At 32.8% G+C, this 20,839-nt stretch overlaps 1 protein-coding gene across 3 annotated transcripts in view; it reads left to right on the top strand.

Annotated features, from left to right (window-relative positions):
* Positions 1–20,839, top strand: part of HMGN3 (high mobility group nucleosomal binding domain 3) — a 69,883-nt gene that overhangs the window by 40,618 nt on the left and 8,426 nt on the right. For all 3 annotated transcript variants that reach the window (XM_031964599.1, XM_031964600.1, XM_012549177.2), the window contains exon 2: positions 977–1,027. In XM_031964599.1, the coding sequence (XP_031820459.1) occupies positions 977–1,027 (51 nt within the window). The remainder of the gene's footprint in view (positions 1–976; positions 1,028–20,839) is intronic.

Raw genomic sequence — 20,839 nt, forward strand, 5'->3', positions numbered from 1 at the left:
AATTACATAATTCCTTTTTCCCTTGTTTAGGTTATGTATGTCTGTGTCTAGACCTGTGATTTCATTAATATAGGAAACTCCTGGAAAGAAAAATTACCTTACCAACGAAATTTGGCAGTTGTTGAGTAATTTATAGTCTTAGAGAATTGCCTGGGACACTGAAAGGTTAAGTGGCTTATTCTATCAATATGGGAATGTCAAGATATTAGGAGACACCCCATTTTCCACAGCCAAGGCCCAGCAAGAAGACTGTGCTCTGAACCTGGCAAACACCAGTCCCATTTGAGCACACCTTCTGGAACTGATGTCAGGCAAGCAGCAGAAGGTCCAGACATGATGCCCTGCTATGAACAGACTTTTTGCCACTAAACAACCTTGCCTCATTGCTTGCTGTTGTGACTTATTACTGCTGCTAGAATATACCTACTCTTTGTGTATTCACAAGTATATAAATCAAGGTTCAGCCACCCTAAAGTGAGTCCCTTCCCACCAGGGCCAGGGTTCCAATTCATGTATATTTGCTTGTAAATTGTTTCCCTTCACTTTGAAATTAAAATGCTATTGATTCTGCTATCCCTAGCTTGCTCTGTTTGGCTCCAATCATCCACTGATTAAGGGCTAATTTGGTACAATTGACAAGTAAAAATAACATAGATCTTGTCCCTGAGACACACTCTGTATAAACAGCTCTGTTATCAGTATCAGAGGGCAGAACCTGAACACAGCTCTTTTCACTTTTGAGGGTCCCCCACTTCTATTCTTAGGAGTGAGAACAAAAATATAAAAAGGAAAAGTGATGAGTAAAATCGAGAATGTGTGTATGTGTGTGTATGTGTAGTTACCAACTTACTTTTTTCCAGAATTATTATGATTTAATCTTACCTAGGATATTCTAGTACCTTGTGTTATATCTAATAAAATCTTATGTTTCCCTATTTAAAAAAAATTAACTTACATTAAATAATTTTCTTTTCAGTCTCCAGAGGGTGCTGAGGGCAAAGATGCAGCTAAAGTAACTAAACAAGAGGTGAGTATCTCTTTCATATACCATGTCTAATTATTTTCATTGGAGATCCAAAAATTTCAAAGATGGTCTTCACTAGGATAATAGGGTTGTTGTTTTTTTGTTTTTGTTTTTTGTTGAGGCAATTGGGGCTAAGTGATTTGCCCAGGGTCACACAGCTAGAAAGTATTAAGTATCTGAGATCAGATTTGAACTCTGGTCCTCCTGATTTCAGGGCTGATGCTCTATTCACTGCACCACCTAGCTGCCCCTCGCTAGTATAATGTTAACATGATGGTTTATGGAATATAAAATAGAGATAAAAGGGCACAAGTGTGTTGGTCAATGTTTAAAAATGTACGCACAACACACTATTAAATATAGTATATTTTTTATATATGTTATATATATACTAAATATAGTATAGTAAATAAATATTTATTTATATTTATACATATAAATTACATATATAAATATATAAACATATTTATATAAGTAAATAATATATGTGAATATATTTATGTTTATATAAATTAATATAGCATGTTCCCTGTAAAAGGGTCCCTATTTTGGAGACTTACTTTCCTTTTGTGCCCTAATATTTAGACAGTAATACTTTAGTGGGGTTATCAAAAATAACAATAATAATCATTGTCAACATTTATATAATACCTACAGCATAGCAGGTATTTGCAGATGCTTCATTTGATCCTCACAACCTCCTTAGGAGGGTAAGTGCTGTTGCTATCCTCATTTTGCAGTTGAGGAAAATGAGATAAACCCAGATTAAGTGACTTTGCCAGGGTCACACATCTAATAAGTGTCAGAGGCCAGATTTAAAATCATGTATTCCTAATTTTAGACCAAATAATCTATCCACTGTGCCACCCAGCTGCCTCTATCCCAAGTATATATGATGTTTCTGCTTGTATTTATATGTCTACTTATACCTCCTTGTGACTGTTGAAATAAAGAGGATATTAGTATTTTCTTCCATGCAAGAAGGAAAAATAATAGAAAAATTATTTAGGAAGGGGAAGAAGGCTTCTCTGCTTCGAGGAAGTGGGAAAGTGTGAAATTACTTTTTAAAACCTTTCATATTTTATATTTGCCCAAGGGCTATCTGAACTGAAAAACCACATAAAGACACAAAATTATGGAAATACTTGATTTATAAATGGGAGAGATTCAGTGTTTAAGGCAGCTGACCAAGAAACATCTCTCAAAAGCTCACCATCAAGATAAAAGTCTGACTAAGGGGAATAGTAGAGTCCAAATGAGTTTTCAGTCAAATAATGTTTGAATTTTAACTGGGGGGGGGCATTTTAAAATTTTCTGTAAAGTCAGTAGATAAGACAAAAAGCAGTGAATCAGATTGCAGTCATGGACAATGTTATTACCTGTTGCTAAATACTATAAGAGTTTTACCAAATGTGCAAAGAACAATTTCCTGCCCTTGAATATAGAACCTAAACAAAGTCAAGACAAACAGCACCAATTAGCACGTCTTTCATAGACTTAATAGGCTCACATAAAAACTTGAACTCATAAATACGTGGTTTTTACTATTCATACTAAAGAAAAAAGCTAACGATGGCTAGCTTTTTGTGTGAGAAAAATTCATATGAATTTAGTTCCAATATAACTGTAACTGTGTAACCAATTAAAATCCTACAAGTTGTTAAAAGAAATCGTAGTTCTTCTAAATCATTAATAATTAGAGAATGAAAATTTACTAAGTCCAGTATCCATCAGATTGGCTACAAAGACAAAAAGGAAAAATGACATGCTGGAGGGGCTGTGGGAAAACAGGTACATTAAGGTTACAATGTTGTGGAATTGTGAACTGGTCTAGCTATTCTAGAAAGCAATTTGGAAGTGTATCTAAAATTTTATTAAATTGTTCCCTACTTTTTGACTCAGCAATATCACTAGATCTATACCACAAAGAGATCAGAAGAGAAAGGACCCATATGTACAAAAATATTTATAGCAGCAAATTGAAAACTTGGGGTAGGGAATGGTGGTAATCAGTTGCTGAATGGCTCAGCAAGTGAATATAATAGGATGCTATTGTGCTGAAATGATACTTCTCACTTTTTGATAGAGGTACCTCCCAATTCTTTAAAGACAGATAAACTCAGAGTGCAAATTACATGTTTTTTTAACATGGTCATTGTTTTGTTTGATTAAACTTTTTGGTAATAGAGCTTTTAAATGTTTGATGGTGGTGGTGGTGGTTGTTTTTTTGTTTCTTTGTTTTGTTTTGTTTTTTGGTTTTTGTTTGTTTGTTTGTTTGTTGGTTTTTGGTTTTTTGCTTTCTTGCTAGAAAGTTAGGGAAAGTAAGATAAAGATACCATGAAAATAAAATTAATTTTAAAAATAAAAATGTTGAAGAGAATGGTTTCAGAAAAACATGGAAGGACTAATTTAAACTGGCAAAATAATCAGAACCAGAAGAATTCTATAATAAGAACAATATTGTAAAAAGCAATCAATTTTGAAAGATTTAGGAACTCTGAGCATCACAATTCCAAAGTATGCTACCACCTCCTGATAGAAATGTGATAGGAATCAGAGTGTAGGTTGAGCCATAATTTGAGTGGGGATGTACATAGCTGATGCAGGAGTTTGATTTGCTTAACAATAAATTTTTGTAACAAGGATTTTGTTTTTATATTTACTTAATGTGTAAAGAGAAAGGCGTTTCTTTGTTTGAAAAGTAAATTATGCAGTAGATAGAGCAGATACTTGAAATTTACTTGCTGTACTGTGGGAGCTGAGTGTGGACCACAATATAGCATTCTCACTCTTTTTGTTGTTGTTTGCTTACATTTTGTTTTCTTTCCCAGTTTTTTTCCTTCTTGATCTGATTTTTCTTGTGCAGCAACACAATTGTATAAATATGTATACATATATTGGATTTAACATGTATTTTAACATATTTAACATATATTGGATTACCTGCCATGTAAGGGAGAGATTGAGGAGAAGGAGGGGATAATTTGGAACAAAAGGCTTTACAAGGGTCAGTGTTGAAAATTTACCCATGCATATGTTTTGTAAATAAAAAGCTAATAAAAGAAGAAACTTATTTGCTGTGTGATCCTGGGCAAGTCACTTAACCCTGTTTGCCCCAGTTTCCTCATCTGTAAAAAATGAGAAGGAAATGGCAAACCACTCTATTATCTCTGCCAGGAAAATCCCAAATGGGGTTACGAAGAAGCAGACATGACTGATCTACTGAACAGCAACATATATGACAAAAAAAGGTCAGAAACTTACAGGTATTTATACAAATACCTACAAATAATGCTTCCTCTGAACAATAGTAGTAAAGTCTGACATTGCGTATTACCTTATTAAATTTGTCAAATTGAACTGAAAATCATTTGCTTCCAGATGGAGCTCATGAAATTCCTAAGATCCAAGAGTAGAAACAAAAAGCTTTCCATGGGTGACATCTACATGAACTCTACCAATAATGTACTGACAAGAAGCATTAAACAAATAGTATAGTTACAGATTTTATATAGAAACAAAGGTTTATGGTAGCAATTTGAGGTTAAGTCATTGCTACAAGAAATTATAGAAGCATAATCCTGTTGTCCCTGAAGGATCCTGGACTTAATGAATCTATGTATATAATCCAAGGAAAAAGTAGAAACTGTATAATATATCATTGCAGACTGATGGCTGAAGAATACTAAAGAAGTGGACTTTTCATGGTCTGACAGATGATAAATTCCACATTCCAATATAATTTCAAAATATCCTTGACACAACTAATAAACCAACCACTAGAGCCAGAACATTATTTTACAAAATAGTATACATTTAAAATTTTAAAATAAAACTTTATTGTTTGTATTTTGTTTTTACATTACCTTCATTTCTTAGTGAGTTCCTTATCCTCCACCCCTTTTAGAGAGGGATTATAATAAAAAAATTTTTTCAAAAAAAGAGCAAAAGCAAGTTCAGTAAAACTAACTAATACATCCAAGAAGTCTGAGCTTACGTGATATGTTCTATATCCATAAGCCGCCTTCCCTGCAAAGAAGGGATACCTTCTCGTGTGTCTTTGGGACAAAAGCTTTTCATAATTATTTCACATTCATCATCCAATTTTTACTGTTTTATTGTTTTTTCACTGTCACAGCACATTTATTAAGAACTTTCTGGGCACTGTGCTAAATGCTGGGGATACAAATAGAAACAAGAAATGACATGCTCCAAAATCAGGAAAATTATGTTCAACTAAGGAACTTATGTTCAACTCATACAAGAGACCTGAAAAATAGGGAAACCTTTCAGAAATAGTGTTCAGAGCAGGTGTCAATCAGGAAATCACAGTCTCAGGGTAGACGTATTACTAGTATAGTAAGGCAGCTAGTGAGAAAAAAGAACTATCATCATCATTTATATGTGTTATTTTCAATTCAATACATATTTCTTTGATGTATCATGTTCACCATCTACAGTAATATACTCCATGACATTTATGAACTATAACCCATTTAGCTGCCTCAGTGGGCACCTATTTTGTGTCTTATTCTTTAGTACTACAAAAAAATGCTGTTATTAATATTTTGATGTATATAAGGACTTTCTTTTTATCCTTGATTCCTTATGCTACATGCCTTGTTGTAGGAAATCTGAGTGAAAGAGTATAATAATTTCATTCACTTTCTTAGAAAAATTTCCAGTTTTTTCCAAAATAAACTAGAGAATTATTACCAAATAGATAAGCTGTTGTCCAAAATCACCAAGATAAACTATTGATACATAAATTTCTGAGATTGTTTTATATAGATTTCATCATACTAAAGACTCAGTCTCTGAATTATGTAAAAAGGTGGGGATAAAGACTAAGACTATGATTTCTTTGAATATAGGAAACTGCCAGAAGAGAAATTTCTTCTATCAATGCATGTTTTCTGAAACTTATATTCTTAGAGAATTATAAAGATCACTGATATGCTAATTCCCCAGAGATAGACCAGACAATGTATGTGAGAGTTGGGACTTGAATACAGGTCTTTGTGGCTCTGAAACTAGTTTTCTTTTTTTTATTATTATAATAACTTTTTATTGACAGAACCCATGCCAGGGTAATTTTTTTACATTATCCCTTGCACTCACTTCTGTTCCGATTTTTCCCTCCCACCCTCCACCCCCTCCCCTCGATGGCAAGCAGTCCTATATATGTTGAATATGTCGTAGTATATCCTAGATACAACATATGTGTGCAGAACCAAACAGTTTTCTTGTTGCACGGGGAGAATTAGATTCAGAAGGTAAAAATAACCCGGGAAGAAAAACAAAAATGCAAACAGTTTACATTCATTTCCCAGTGTTCTTTCTTTAATTGTAGCTGCTTCTGTCCATCATTGATCAATTGAAACTGAATTAGGTCTCTTTGTCAAAGAAATCCACTTCCATCAGAATACATCCTCATACAGTATCGTTGTTGACGTATATAATGATCTCTTGGTTCTGCTCATTTCACTCAGCATCAGTTCATGTAAGTCTCTCCAAGCCTCTCTGTATTCATCCTGCTGGTCATTTCTTACAGAACAATAATATTCCATAACATTCATATACCACAATTTACCCAACCATTCTCCACTTGATGGGCATCCATTCATTTTCTAGTTTCTAGCCACTACAAACAGGGCTGCCACAAACATTCGTGCACATACAGGTCCCTTTCCTTTCTTTAGTATCTCCTTGGGATATAAGCCCAGTAGTAGCACTGCTGGGTCAAAGGGTATGCACAGTTGGATAACTTTTTGGGCATAATTCTAGATTGCTCTCCAGAATGGTTGGATTCGTTCACAACTCCACCAACAATGTATCAGTGTCCCAGTTTTCCCTCATCCCCTCCAACAATCATCATTATTTTTTCCTGTCATCTTAGCCAATCTGACAGGTGTGTAGTGGTATCTTAGAGTTGTCTTAATTTGCATTTCTCTGATTAATAATGATTTGGAACATTCTTTCATATGAATGGTAATAATTTCAATTTCATCATCTGAAAATTGTCTGTTCATATCCTTTGACCATTTGTCAATTGGAAAATGGCTTGGTTTCTTATAAATTAGAGTCAGTTCTCTATATATTTTGGAAATGAGGCCTTTATCAGAACCTTTAACTGTGAAGATGTTTTCCCAGTTTGTTGCTTCCCTTCTAATCTTATTTGCATTAGTTTTGTTTGTACAGAAGCTTTTTAATTTGATGTAATCAAAATTTTCTATTTTGTGATCAATAAAGGTCTCTAGTTCATCTTTGGTCACAAATTTCTTCCTCCTCCACAAGTCTGAGAGATAAACTATCCTATGTTCCTCCAATTTATTTAAAATCTCGTTCTTTATGTCTAAATCATGGATCCATTTTGATCTTATCTTGGTATACGATGTGAAGTGTGGGTCCATGCCTAATTTCTGCCATACTAATTTCCAGTTATCCTAGCAGTTTTTGTCAAATAATGAATTCTTATCCCAAAAGTTAGGATCTTTGGGTTTGTCAAACACTAGATTGCTATAGTTGACTATTCTGTCTTGTGAACCTAACCTGTTCCACTGATCAACTAATCTATTTCTTAGCCAATACCAAATGGTTTTGGTGACTGCTGCTTTATAATATAGTTTTAGATCAGGTACAGCTAGGCCACCTTCATTTGATTTTTTTTTCATTAGTTCTTTTGAGATTCTCGATGAAACTAGTTTTCTATCTACTAAATCACTCTGCCCCTCATGAAAAAGAAACTTTTCAAAATATAGAGACCTAAAAGAAGAAATGAAAAAAAAATAAAAGTAGGCTAAAGTAATACACTAATCCTCAACATTCTACTATTACAGTTATACCAAGGATGCTTTTAGTAAACTCCAAAAGTTTTTATTCTAATACTTTTATTCAATTATACAAAGTAATTATTTTTTTCCCAGTTGTACAATAGTTTGCAGAACATTAGCTATAAAAGAAAAAGCAGCATAGTGATTTGTCCCTGGCCTACTAATATATTCTACATTGAAGGGAGAAGTAATAATAAAAATAACAAGAATAACTAGCATTTGTACAGCTTTAAGACTTTTAAGTGACTTGCCTAAAGCCACATGAGAGAGACTGGATTCAAAGCCAGTTCTTCTGACTCCCAACCCAGCACTCTGTGGCATTCCTGATGAGGGGTCATCCAGCTAGTGTTTGAAAACCCATAATTAGGGATAACACAAGAGGTGGCCCATTCCACTTCTGCACAGCTCCCATTGTCAGAAAGTTTTCCTGACATCAAGTCTAAATTTACATTTCCATGTCCTCTCAATTTTCTGCTTGTACCTATGAAGTCAAACTGAACAAGAGTAATACTTGTTTAATATGAAAGTCTTTCAAATTCATTTTGCTAGTGTTAAAAAAAACATATATCAAATTCAGTGACAAGACTCTAAGGACTTCTAGACCGATTTGAACCAGTATTGGGTCTCTGATCATGGCTCTAAGACATATTTTTTTGGAAAACAGGACAGTTCCCTTTCTTTCTTAATGTTTTAAAATAATTTCAATATCATATATTAATATTCAATAATGATATTAATAGAATATGTAATAATTCACATTAATTTATTATTAATTTTTATTTCTATTTTTAAAATATATGAAATCAAATAATTTAAAATAATCATATCCAAAAATTTTGTGAAAGAATGGTTAATATTTTAATTTCTTTGAAAAAAAGCTCAAAAAAATTAAGTTACCAGGCAGATCTCCAAAAGCAACATAAGATGACAGCATGAGCATTCCAAAAGGGGCAGCTGAGACTGAGACTGTGTCTGCCTGTTATGAACAAGACTGTTTTGAAAAGTAGAAAATTCACTCAGAAAGCTATTTTTCATCTACATAATGTCAAACAACTGATTTCACTGTTTTGTTTTGGTTTTTTGTTCTATTCATGTGTGGTGTATTTTAATTCCTTGAATTGACCAATTGTTATGGCATTGAATACGGTCTTTGGCTATAAATTGGGAGATCTTCCACCATGAATTCCTTGAGATTTGAATAGTGGCATTGCTAGAATAAGTATATTCCTAGTGACTTTTATAATAAATAATCATAAACAGAGATGATCTCGATTTGGCTCCAAATGTAGCTCTGTGAATTAAAAGCTTTTGGGGTTCCATATAGTCCAATTGTAATAACCTCTTCATCTGCTACAATCAGTCAGCTAGCTAATACTTACTAAATGCGTACTATCTGCCAGGCAATATGCCAAACACTAGACAAACCAAGAAAGGCAAAAAATATAAAACAAAATCAAAACAAAACAACAACAAAAAAGTCCCTGCTCTGAAGGAATTCACAATTTAATGGAGACAGAAAGTATTGTCAAGGCTATCTTATTTCTGCTGACCTTGTGAAATATTTATCCTAGCCAAATCTTCTTAGTGTTCTTTGTACCCAGAAATGACTGGCACCTCAACAGTGCAGCCTGGCACATAGGCTCCTCCAGAGAGTATTCACAGGATAAGGAAAATAGACAGATGTGTAAGGAAAGGCACATAGGAATAACCACGTCCCAAAGCTACATTACTTTATTGTGATGAAGTCCCTTGTCTCCCCTCTCTCTAATTACCATCAAGTTTTGCACTCATAATATAATGAAGGCTAGTTTTGTTTGTTTGGTTGTTTTTACATTTTTCCTTTTTTTTCCATTGGACAAAAATATATTATCTCCCCTTTCTTCCTACCTCTCTTAAAAAGAAAAAAAAAAAAAAAGAAAGGAAAATGAGTCTCATAACAAATAAATTCAGCTGTTGCTCATTTAGGAAAAAAATCTGTCTCAATCTACACCGATTCCATTCTTTCTCTTTCAGGAGATGGAATGTTTCATCATCAGCCCCATGAAATTGTGGTTTGTCATTGTATTAATCAAAATTCTTAAAATCCTTTTAATTTGAATAATTGAAATTCTAGCAGTGGAAACCCTGCTTCTTCTCCCCGTGTTTTTGTACTAGCTGAAAGAAACTTTAGCTTAGGAAGAAATGTTGCCTCCACTCCTTAAGCCTTGACCTCTGTCTCAATTCCCACCTCCAAAAGCTCAGCTTCAAATTTTACTTAGATTCAATGGAAAATCAACCCATACCCAGAACCTGAAATTAGAAGTGGTCTAGTTCACCTTCCAAACTGTGGATGAATGCCATATAGTCTATATAAATCAAATCCAGTTACAATAAAGGCTATAAAAATGGAAATAACTGAAATATTTAAATGTTCAAGTTTTATTGAACATTTGATGTATTTTAACTGAGATGAAATTATAATACTTTGAAAAATTATGGACACCCTGGAATATTTATCACAATGAAATTTTACTTGTGTCTTCCTTTCTGACTGAAAGGAACATCCTTCCAAAATGAAAATATGGGCCCAGATAAGGCAGCGTTGAGGGTACCTTCTATAGACTAACAAAATCCTAACATAATTATGTAATCAACAGCTAATTACTGAGAATGGTTTCTTATCTAGTGCCTTACTGTGTGTTTATAAAAGTTATAGGTAATATAGGCTTCTTATTGTCTAAAAGAACCAAAATTTTAGACTACTTCAAAAGTTCATTAAATTTTGGTATTAGTTGATGCAATTGATCTATCCAGTGTTTTAACCTATCCTTAGGACTTTCCCAATATAATTAAATCTTGGTAAGAGATAAAAACTATAATCGATGACTTAGCCTTTTTGGATACCTCTCCCCCAACTTCTTCACCTTTTCATAATATTAGAAATATTTGATTAAAAGAAGGAAGAAATTTTTCCTAAGTTAATTTACCTATTGAGTTCCATACTAATCACATTACCAAAAATGAATTTATAGAGCTAGAAAAAGTTGTAACAGAATTCATCTAGAAAAACAAAAGGTCAAGAATATCAAAGAAATCGGAAGAAAAAGTTAAGGAAAGGTAGCCTAGCAGTTCCAGATTTTAAATTATAGTATAAAGTGCTAGTCATTAAATAAATGGCTAAGAAATAAAGCGTAGATGAGTGTAATAAATTAGGTATACAATATATGGTAGTAAATGAAAATAGTAATCTAATGTTTGATAAATTCAAAGATCCAAGCTTTTGGGATAAGAACTCCGATTTGACAAAAATTTGCTGGGAATATTAGAAAACAGTGTGATAGAAAATAACATATCATACAAGATATCAAAATAATGTCAAAATGGCTACATTATTTAGACATAAAAGATGATAACATAAGTAAATAAGTAGAGCGTGGAAAATGTACTTGTTGAATCTATGATTGAGAAAAAGTTTATGACCATACCAAAGATAGCGAATATTATTGGAAGTAAAATAGGTCATTTGATTACATTAATTAAAAAGATTTTGTATAAATAAAATTAATGTAGCCAGGATTAGGAGAACAAGAAACTGGAAAAAAATTGTTTGCAGCAAGTTTTTTTGATAAAGACCTTATTTCTCAGATAGGAAACTGAGCCAAATAAAAACTATTCCCCAGTTGATCAATAGTCAAAGAATATAAACAATCAGAAGAAGACATCAAATATTGCAAATAAGCACATAAAAATGCTTAAAGATAAACAAATTAAACAACTCTTAAGATACCACTTTATACCTGTCTGATTAACCTGCAGAAAAGAAAAATGACAAATGATGGAGGGGATGTGGGAAAATTGGAAAGTAATGCACACTGTTGGTAGATTTGTGAACTAATCCAGCTATACTGGAGAGCAATTTGGAACTATGTCCAAAGATCTATAAAACTGTGTATACCCTCTGACCCAGCAATCCTACTACTCTTTATCCTAGAAATAAAAGAAAAGGGAAAAGGATCTATTGATACAAAAATATTTATAGCAAATTTTTTTTGTGGTAGCAAAGAATTGGAAATTAAGGGGAATATCAGGAAATGACTAAGCAAATTGTAGTTTTTGATTTGCTGGTATAGTATTGTGCTATAATAAATAATGGACAGAATGATCTCAGAAAATCCTGAAGTTATATGAATTGTTATGAAGTAAAGCAAGCAGAACTGGGAGAGCGTTGTACATAGTAATAGCAATATTATAAAAATAATCAACAAGAAAAAATTAGATATTCTGATCAATTCAATGATCCAAGACTATGCCAAAGGACTCATGATGAAAAATGCTAACCATCTCTAGAGAGAACTGATAAACTCTGAGTACAGATTGAAGTATAATTTTTAAACTTTATTCTTCTTGCTATTTTTTAATAACATACCTAGTATGGAGATATGTTTTACTTGATTTCACATGTGTAATTAATATCATAACTGCCTTCAGAATAAGTGGGGAAATTTTTAACTCAAAATTGTTTTTAAAAATGAATGTTAAAAATAAACATTTTTTTTAAATCTAATGTTAAGAAAAGGGGAAAAATCTGGTTATTATATTTCATATCTGTAAGATAATCCAATTATTTATTTAAAAAGTAATAGACTTAGACCTGAAATGAACTTTGCAAATCATCAGATCCAACCCCTATATTTTACACATAATCCCAAAGCAATGAGATGACTGGTCCAGTATCATACCCATACAGGCAGTAAAAAATCAGAATTTAAACTTAACTTCTCAGACTGCAAATCCTGAATCCACTGAACCATGCAGTCTTGTAAAGTTGACTTGGCTTTCAAAGACTGGAGCTTTTCAGGGAACAGATTTTCTAGAAGGTATCCATTCATCTATCTGTACATATGTACATACCCATTATGTACCTGCTGGCTATAAACCAAAGGTTTATCACAGTTTCCAATGTGTGTATATTAAAGAAAGATCCCTTTTGATGATTATGAGAAGAAAAATGATAAATTGTTTTCTAAAGAAGAATGGTAGATTTCAGTTGATAAATTTTGAGCAAGGGAAAATAAGATTTTTTTTCAGTAATTAGAATAGATAACAGATTAAGGTAGATAAAATCAAGATAAAATACTTTCTCATTTTCATGTCCCAGGCCTTTTTTTATATTTTTAAATTCTTCTGATCCCCTTGAATTGTATGAAACTAGTAAGCTCATTGGACTAGTAGAAGTTGAGCTCAGTTGCAAAATGCTTCAATGTGAACATTTCTCAACTAGAACCCTTTTAATATTCTCTTCCATTATCTTTCTATATAAGAAGCAAGTTTCTATACAACTTGCTCGTTGTGTCCCTTAAAGAGGTTACAAGGGCAACAGAACTCACAATTTATTACTATTTTTTACTTAACAGGTCTTAAATCTAGATAAGACCAAATAGGTAACATAAGAAACAATGACTATGAGGAATTCAATTAAATTCAATAGATAATTATTATTAACTACCTTCTGTGTCAGACAGTATACTACAAAGACAAAATCTTTTACCTAATGGAATTCTGAGAGGAACAATGTGTGTATAGATTACTAAATGCAAAATAATTGGGGTGTAAAAGGTACTAACTTTTAGGAGTATAAGGAATTCAACAAAATCTAGGAATACTTGTATGCATTGATGCAGTAAAGAAAGCGGAAGCAACAGAATAATATGCACAATGCTTATAATAATATAAATGATAACACTAGTAAAATCAGTTGAAATATGATGGAGAGATGATAAGGAAACATACCTTCTTTCTCAGAAGTATGGGGACTTATGGCTATGGAATGTAGCATACCTATTAGATGTGTTGGCTATCTATTAAAATTAAAAATAAATTTTCAATTATTTTTATTGAAATTTTCTGGAATTGTTGGTAAAAGGAAGATTTTATTGGAGGAGAGGATAGTTTATTAGGGGAATGAATGTAGTTTAAAATGAAAGACATCAATGAAACTTTTTAAAGGACTAACTGGATAGCTACAGAAAACATTAAGAATGATGTTGGAAATGTTGAGTACTTTTGCTAGCCCTAAGGCCTTGCAGTCCAAAATCCACATTTGTATCTAAAATTATAAAAGCTTACAGTTATTAGGATTGTTTAATTGAATTTGTTTTGCATAAAGATGGAAATTTTTTATCTCAGATAGAACTTATATCCCTTAGCTATACTGCTAGAATTTAGATATTGAATTCATCCAATATGGTCTACGTGAAACTATTGTTGATGATCATGCAAAAATTCCAGTTTATTGTTACTTATTTATTAACTCAGACTTTAGAATCTTTCCTGGTTATCTATTTGCTGATGAAGTCAACTCATATTGTTCAGTTTAACTTGAACATTTATTTCAATACCATAAATATTCACTGTTTCTTGCTTCTCAGTCACCACTATCTTATCCTTACAAGATTGTAAGCTCGTTGGAATAGAAAACATACCTTAAAAAAAGTTTTTATAACAGCATCTATCACCTTATCAAGTTCACAGTCGATGTTCAGTGTATCTGTCTCAGTTTTTAAAGGCAATAAATGGCCTATTACATATGTGCACACTACTCCCAAATCAGTTTTATAATTATAATCAGAACCTGTTTGTTAAGGCAAAAATGAAATTGAATAAAAAACTGGAAAATAGATATGAGAAATATGATTGATAATTAAAATTGTTTTTTAAACAAGCTATTGATGCTAGAATATGGGAAAGATTGTCATAAAAAAGCATCAACATCATTTGTAATAATTTCATACCTGAGGTTAACTGATATAATTCATTTGCCATTACAAAGAAACCAAAAGAGCTTTAAAATGGCTTTAATCAGCAAATACTTGATTATTAGGAAACAGGCATTTATTAAGCATCTTCTAGCTTTATCAGGCAGCTTCTAGCTGTTAAAATTAAAAGTAAAATAATATTTCAATTATTTTTGGTTGAAATTTGCTAGAATTGTTGGTACAAGGAAGATTTTATTGGCAGAGAGGATAGTTTATTAGGAAAATAAATGAAAAAGATATCACTGAAACTTTTTAAAGGACTGGATGGCTACAGGAAAGTGTTAAGTGCCATGCACTGAACTAAGTTATTTGCAAATATCTCATTTGATCCATCTAGGAAGAAAAAACATATAAATCAAGGATCACATGCTATGACCTTTGCCAACCTTTAGAATTTGCTCATCAATGAATTTCCAAATTGTAACCATATATAAATGAGTATATGTGTATACACAAACAATTATTACAAATAGGCCAGACAGTAAGTTGGAATTGAACATAAGAGCAGATAGTATTGCTTTTGAAAAATTCCAAAGTTCTTTTAATGACTCCACACTTTTCCTTGAAACAAAGGCCTACTTTATTCAGATCAATAAAATGTACTATCTTCTTTTATTATCAAATAAAAATTTCTTTTGATGCTTAAAGCTCTTCACAACCTGGCTCTATCCACCTTTCCAGTCTTCTAATGCCGATATCACATTCCTCATGCTCCCCCAGCGACTTGTGTCTTCCCCTCTAAATTAATTATAGAACTTATTCTATGTGTATTTTTAAAATTCTTATACATGTACTTTTGTTGTCTTTGTCATTGTTGTTTTCTCCTCTTCTTTCTTCAAGCTGAGACAATTTACTTTTCTTCCTCCTCCTTTTCCTCAAAAAAAAATTGGGACAATTTACTTTTGTCCTGCAGAATTTTCATTTTTGATTTCTTGAAAAGCAGGCTTTAAAAAAAAGTCTGTTTAAATGGAACTACTTGTGTAGACCTTTAAACACATATCATTCTAACATTCATTGAATGGTCAAACCTCTATGGCACATTGTTTAGATATTGATGGCTTAAAAGTAGTATAAATAGCAATTATTTACTATTCTGCTCAGAAACTCTTAAGGGTCATCCAGGTTCCTGGTTAATATCTTTAGGATGATAAGTTGGGCCACCTTGTGTCTCAGTTTTTAATCTAGCCATTAGTCATTGAATGGACATGGACTCAGACAAACTGAGACCTCGGAATAAAGTATTCCTTCCTCCTCTTAGCAAGTGTAGAATTTCTGACCTTTAAAAATTCTTTCCTACTTTTCCAGTTTTTTTATACTTTACTCTCCTCCATACACTCTGAAAATTATCTATATTAATCTACTTGGCAGTTTCTTGAGCACTATACTCAATCTTCCATCTCCTCCATACCTCTATTTATTGTCCCCCATAGTTAGAATGCTCTCCCCCTTTACCTCCCTCCATCTGACTGGTTCCCTGCTTCTTTAGGATACCGCTTAAATTGCACTTTATGCAGAAAGCCTTTCCTGGTCTTCCCAGTCCCTCTTCAGTTGTTGATACCTTCTTCCCTTTCAGGTTAGTTTCATAGATATTTATATTATCTCCATTAGAATGCATGTTTAATTTATTCTTGTTATATTTTTTAGAATGAATACATACAGTCTCTCTCCTAATTGAGGTATTTTCTTTCCTACCTAAAACTGGATTCTTCCTCTCTAGGAAGACAGATGCCTTTAAGTGACATTTTCCTTTGCAGGATTTTAATGGTATCCAGGAAGAGTCTTTTTTCCCCTTTCTTTGTATCCCCAGCATTTAGCCCAGTGCCTGATATATAATAAGTATTTAATAAATGTTTATTGACTGGCTATACGTATGGAATATTACATGTATTTGTTAAGACATGACCAATGTCTTTCTTTTTTCTTAGTTATATTAAACACCTACTATATACCAGGAATTGTGCTTAGTGCTGGGAATACCAAAAAAAGGTAAAAGACAGTCTCTGCTTTGTCATTTAAAATGCTAGTCTAAGCTAACAGTTTTTGACTGTTAGAGAGGCCTTCCTTGGACATCTCTTTGGCGCATTGAATGGAGCTGTGGACCTGGAGTTAGAGAAACCAGAGTTTAAATTTATCCCTGGATACTTAATAGCTATTGTAGCCCTTCATTTCTGTCTGTTTTCAGTTTCCTCAGCTGTAAAATGGGAATAATAATAACCCCTTAACCTCCAAGGATAGTGATGAAGGTCAAATGAGATATTATTTGTAAACTGTTGATACATAATGGGGACTTAATAAATTAAGTGCCTTAATAAATATTAATAAATGTATGTTTCCTTTCCCCTTATGATTTCTGTTCTTCAGTTTATCAAATATTGAACTATTATATTCAGTAGTTTATGGTTCTTTTATGGAGTCCTGATTTTTTTTAACATTTTATTTAAAACATTATTAAATCATTTTGATAATTTTTACTTTATAATGTAATTTAAAATTTGTAATGCTTGGGATTCTTTCCTGTTATTTTTCCTGGGATTCTTGACCTTTAATTCTTTCAAATGAATTTTAGCATTATTTTATCTAATTCTATATAGTACCCTCTTGACAAGTTTGATTGATACAGCACTAAATCTGTAGGTTAATTTACATAGTATCACCATTGTTATTATATCCTTATGGCCCAACCATGAATAATGACTGTCTTGCCAATGATTTATCTGTTATTTAGCAAAGAGTATTTTGTAATTCTGTTTGGAGAATTACTTGACTGATTTGTAAGTAGCATGTCTGTTGTTTACATGTGCTTTTGAAGATGCTTAATGTCATATTAGAATATTTTCTTAAATGACTTAAGTATTCTTCCTGCCAGCCTCTTTATTGTATTAATTTGTACTATCCATAAAGAAAGAACTTGATATAGGAAGATAAACCTCCTTCTCTAAATGAACATAAAATCAAAATTAGCAGACTATGAATTTTAGGCTGGACTTGTGATTTTATGGATATTGGATGGTCCTGGTGAGCACAGTCCCTCTACCAAAGCAGATAAGCCACTGTCATGTAACTTGTAGTCTTAGAGGGTTACTTAAGGGATCAAAACCTTAAGTTCTTTGTTCAGGGACATTCAGTGTCACACATGAGACTTTAACCCATGTATTCCTGATCATGAAGCCTCCTTTCTATCTACTTTGCTGGGTTGCCTCTCATTCTAACCTCCTTGTCCAAATGAGCAGAAATTCTATATTAGAATAGTGTGACTAAATGAGATTAATTAATGAAGTTTTACAATATTCAAAATTTGGAAGTTAAAGATATATATTTTAAAATCAATTCAACAGACATATATAGAGCATCTTATAAAGTTAGTTATTAAGTGTACAGAGACAAAAAAAAATGAAAGAGTCCTGAGAAGCTTATAATTTAGAGAGAAAATACATTCTTTACACAGAAAGTAAATGCAGTACAAATTGATTCATGATGAAGAGAGTACTAATGGGGGACTCAATCTTGATGTTAATGAAGTACCTAGTGTGTGCTACATACTGTGCTGTGTACTGGGATTATAAAAGGAATGAAATCTCCGTAGCTTTAAGTATGTATATAAAAAAATAGATGGTTGGTGCTTTGGGACGATCAGAAAAGGCATATTTATGTAGTATTATGTAGTAGTTGAACTGAGCCTTGAAGGAAAATAGAAATTCTAAGAGACAAGAATGGAAAGGTGGTACATTCCAAGCCTGAGAGACACAGCCAGTACAAAGCTGTAGAGACATAATTGTTTTTTAAGCATAAGGAACAGGAAGACCAGTTTGGCTAGAACAAAGAATGTGTTTGAGGGGAGTGATGTGTAATAAAGCCTAAAAGGTAGTTTAGAGCCAGATTGTGAAGTGCTTTAGACGCCAAACAGGAGTTTTTAATTGATCTTAGAGGTAAATAAAGAGTCACTGGAATTTATTAAATAGAGAAGTGATGTGATTAGATGTGGACTTTCGGAAAATCACTGGCAGCTGTGTCTAGAATGAATTGGAATAGAGAGAGCCAGTGAGGTCACCTAGAAAAACAACCAAGGGAATTGACCCCAAAATCCTGAGATTTTCCTTCTTCAGTAGGAGATACAGAGCTGAACCTTAAAAGGAAGCTAGATATTTTAGCAGTTCTGAAAGGCTAACATGAAAAAGGAATGAATTCTAGAAATGGGGGCCAGCTGATAAAAATTAGGATACACTTCCTTTTTGGAACCTCTGCACCTAGCCTTATATTCCTTTGACAAGCATTCCCTTTGGAATTCTATTACCATGGTTCTCCCTCTACGGGGGCTCATCTTCTCCCTTCCCATTCTCCACAGTAGTACAGGCTCTTTCTTTCAAGATTGAACTGTCTCAACTATACCAAAACATAGGATTGTCTGTACTATTGTCACCACCACCCCACACACCCAGTTGAATTGCCTCAGGCAAAAATTGTCATTATAGATGGCTCTGCATAAAAGGAAGTAATATGAAATTTCTGGAAATTTGAGTGGCAGCCAGATTTGGAAGGCTTAAAATGAGAGGCTGGGGTTCTTTTATTTCATCCTATAGCCAATAGAGAACCACTGAAGTTGTTTGAATTGGTGAATAATCTTATCAGTCTAATCTGCAACTGGTTAATTACTTAAAGACAAACTGCAACTTAGAAAAAATTGCTTAATATTCTTTTCTGTAATAGTATAGGAATAAAGAAGGGGAATTTCAGTCTCATCTGGTCCTCTATAAATATTTGCATTTGTTTCTAAATGAAACAAGTTTGTTCATGTATCAACTGAAGTTAGTTCCTTTTAAAGAAATAGAATGACAGTAGAGAGCAGTTTTGTTTTCACTTTTTCATTGATATCTTATTTTTATATCATCTTTATTTTTAAATTTATCCCCTCTAATGCAGTGATCTTATTCCTTGTAACAAAGATTTTTAAAAGAAAAGTTTTAAGAAGTCATTAGCCAAATAAATCAATACATCAGTCATATGTGGCAATATATCCCAATATTCTACACCCACTGTCCCCCACCTCTACAAAGAGGGGGGAGGAAGATAAGAGCTAGTTTTTGTAAAAGTATGTGTTGTTAATGGCAAACCATTATATTCCTTTTATTCTTTTTCTTTCTCTCATCTTTGTTCTTTGTTCCTGAACAAAGAACATACCTAACATTTAGTAGGTACTTAATAAATGTTTACTGAATTATTGTTATTTAGTGACATTGTGTAGTAGGATTGGTGCTTGAGTGAGGAGTCCCTGTTTACTAGCTGTATGTGACCTTGCCCAACTTTGAGCTTCAGTTTTCTCATCAACAAAATGGGGAAAATAATACTTGCCCATGGATGCCCATCAATTAGAGAACGGCTGGATAAATTATGATATATGAATGTTATGGAATATTATTGTTCTGTAAGAACGATCAGGAGGATGATTTCAGAGAGGCCTGAAAAGACTTACATGAACTGATGTTAAGTGAAATTAGCAGAACCAGGAGATCTTTTTACACAGCAACAACAAGTTTATATGATGATCAATTCTGATGGATGTGGCTCTCTTCAACAATGAGATGATTAAAACCAGTTCCAATTGTTCAGTGATGAAGAGAGCCATATACACCTAGAGAGAGGATGTGTGAACTTAGTGTGGACCACAACACAGCATTTTCATTTTGTTGTTGCTTGCTTGCATTTTATTTTGCTTTTTTTTTTACTAGTTTGATTTGATTTTTCTTGTGCAACACAATACTTGTATTAATATGTATGCATACATTATATTTAACATATATTTCTACTATATTTATAAACATATGTTGGACTACTTGCCATCTAGAGGAGGCCATGGGGGAAGAGAGGGAAAATTGAAACACAAGGTTTTGCAAGGACTAATGTTGAAGAATTGTCCATGCATGTGTTTTGAAAAATAAAAAACTTTAAAAAATACTTGCCCAAATGCTACTGAATTATTGAATTATTTAGTGACATTGTGTGATAGCACTGGTGCTAAATGAGGGGTAATTATTTACTAGTTGTGTGTGACTTTGCTCGACTTTGAGCTTCAGTTTTCTCATCAACAAAATGGGAAAAATAATTCTTTCCCAAATCTACTTCACAGAATTGATGTTATAGAAACAGCCCTATGAAAGGTAGGTTTTTATTATTATGAGTAACAACCAAAATTT

Source organism: Sarcophilus harrisii, chromosome 4, assembly GCF_902635505.1.
Source record: "Sarcophilus harrisii chromosome 4, mSarHar1.11, whole genome shotgun sequence".
Taxonomy (NCBI): domain Eukaryota; kingdom Metazoa; phylum Chordata; class Mammalia; order Dasyuromorphia; family Dasyuridae; genus Sarcophilus; species Sarcophilus harrisii.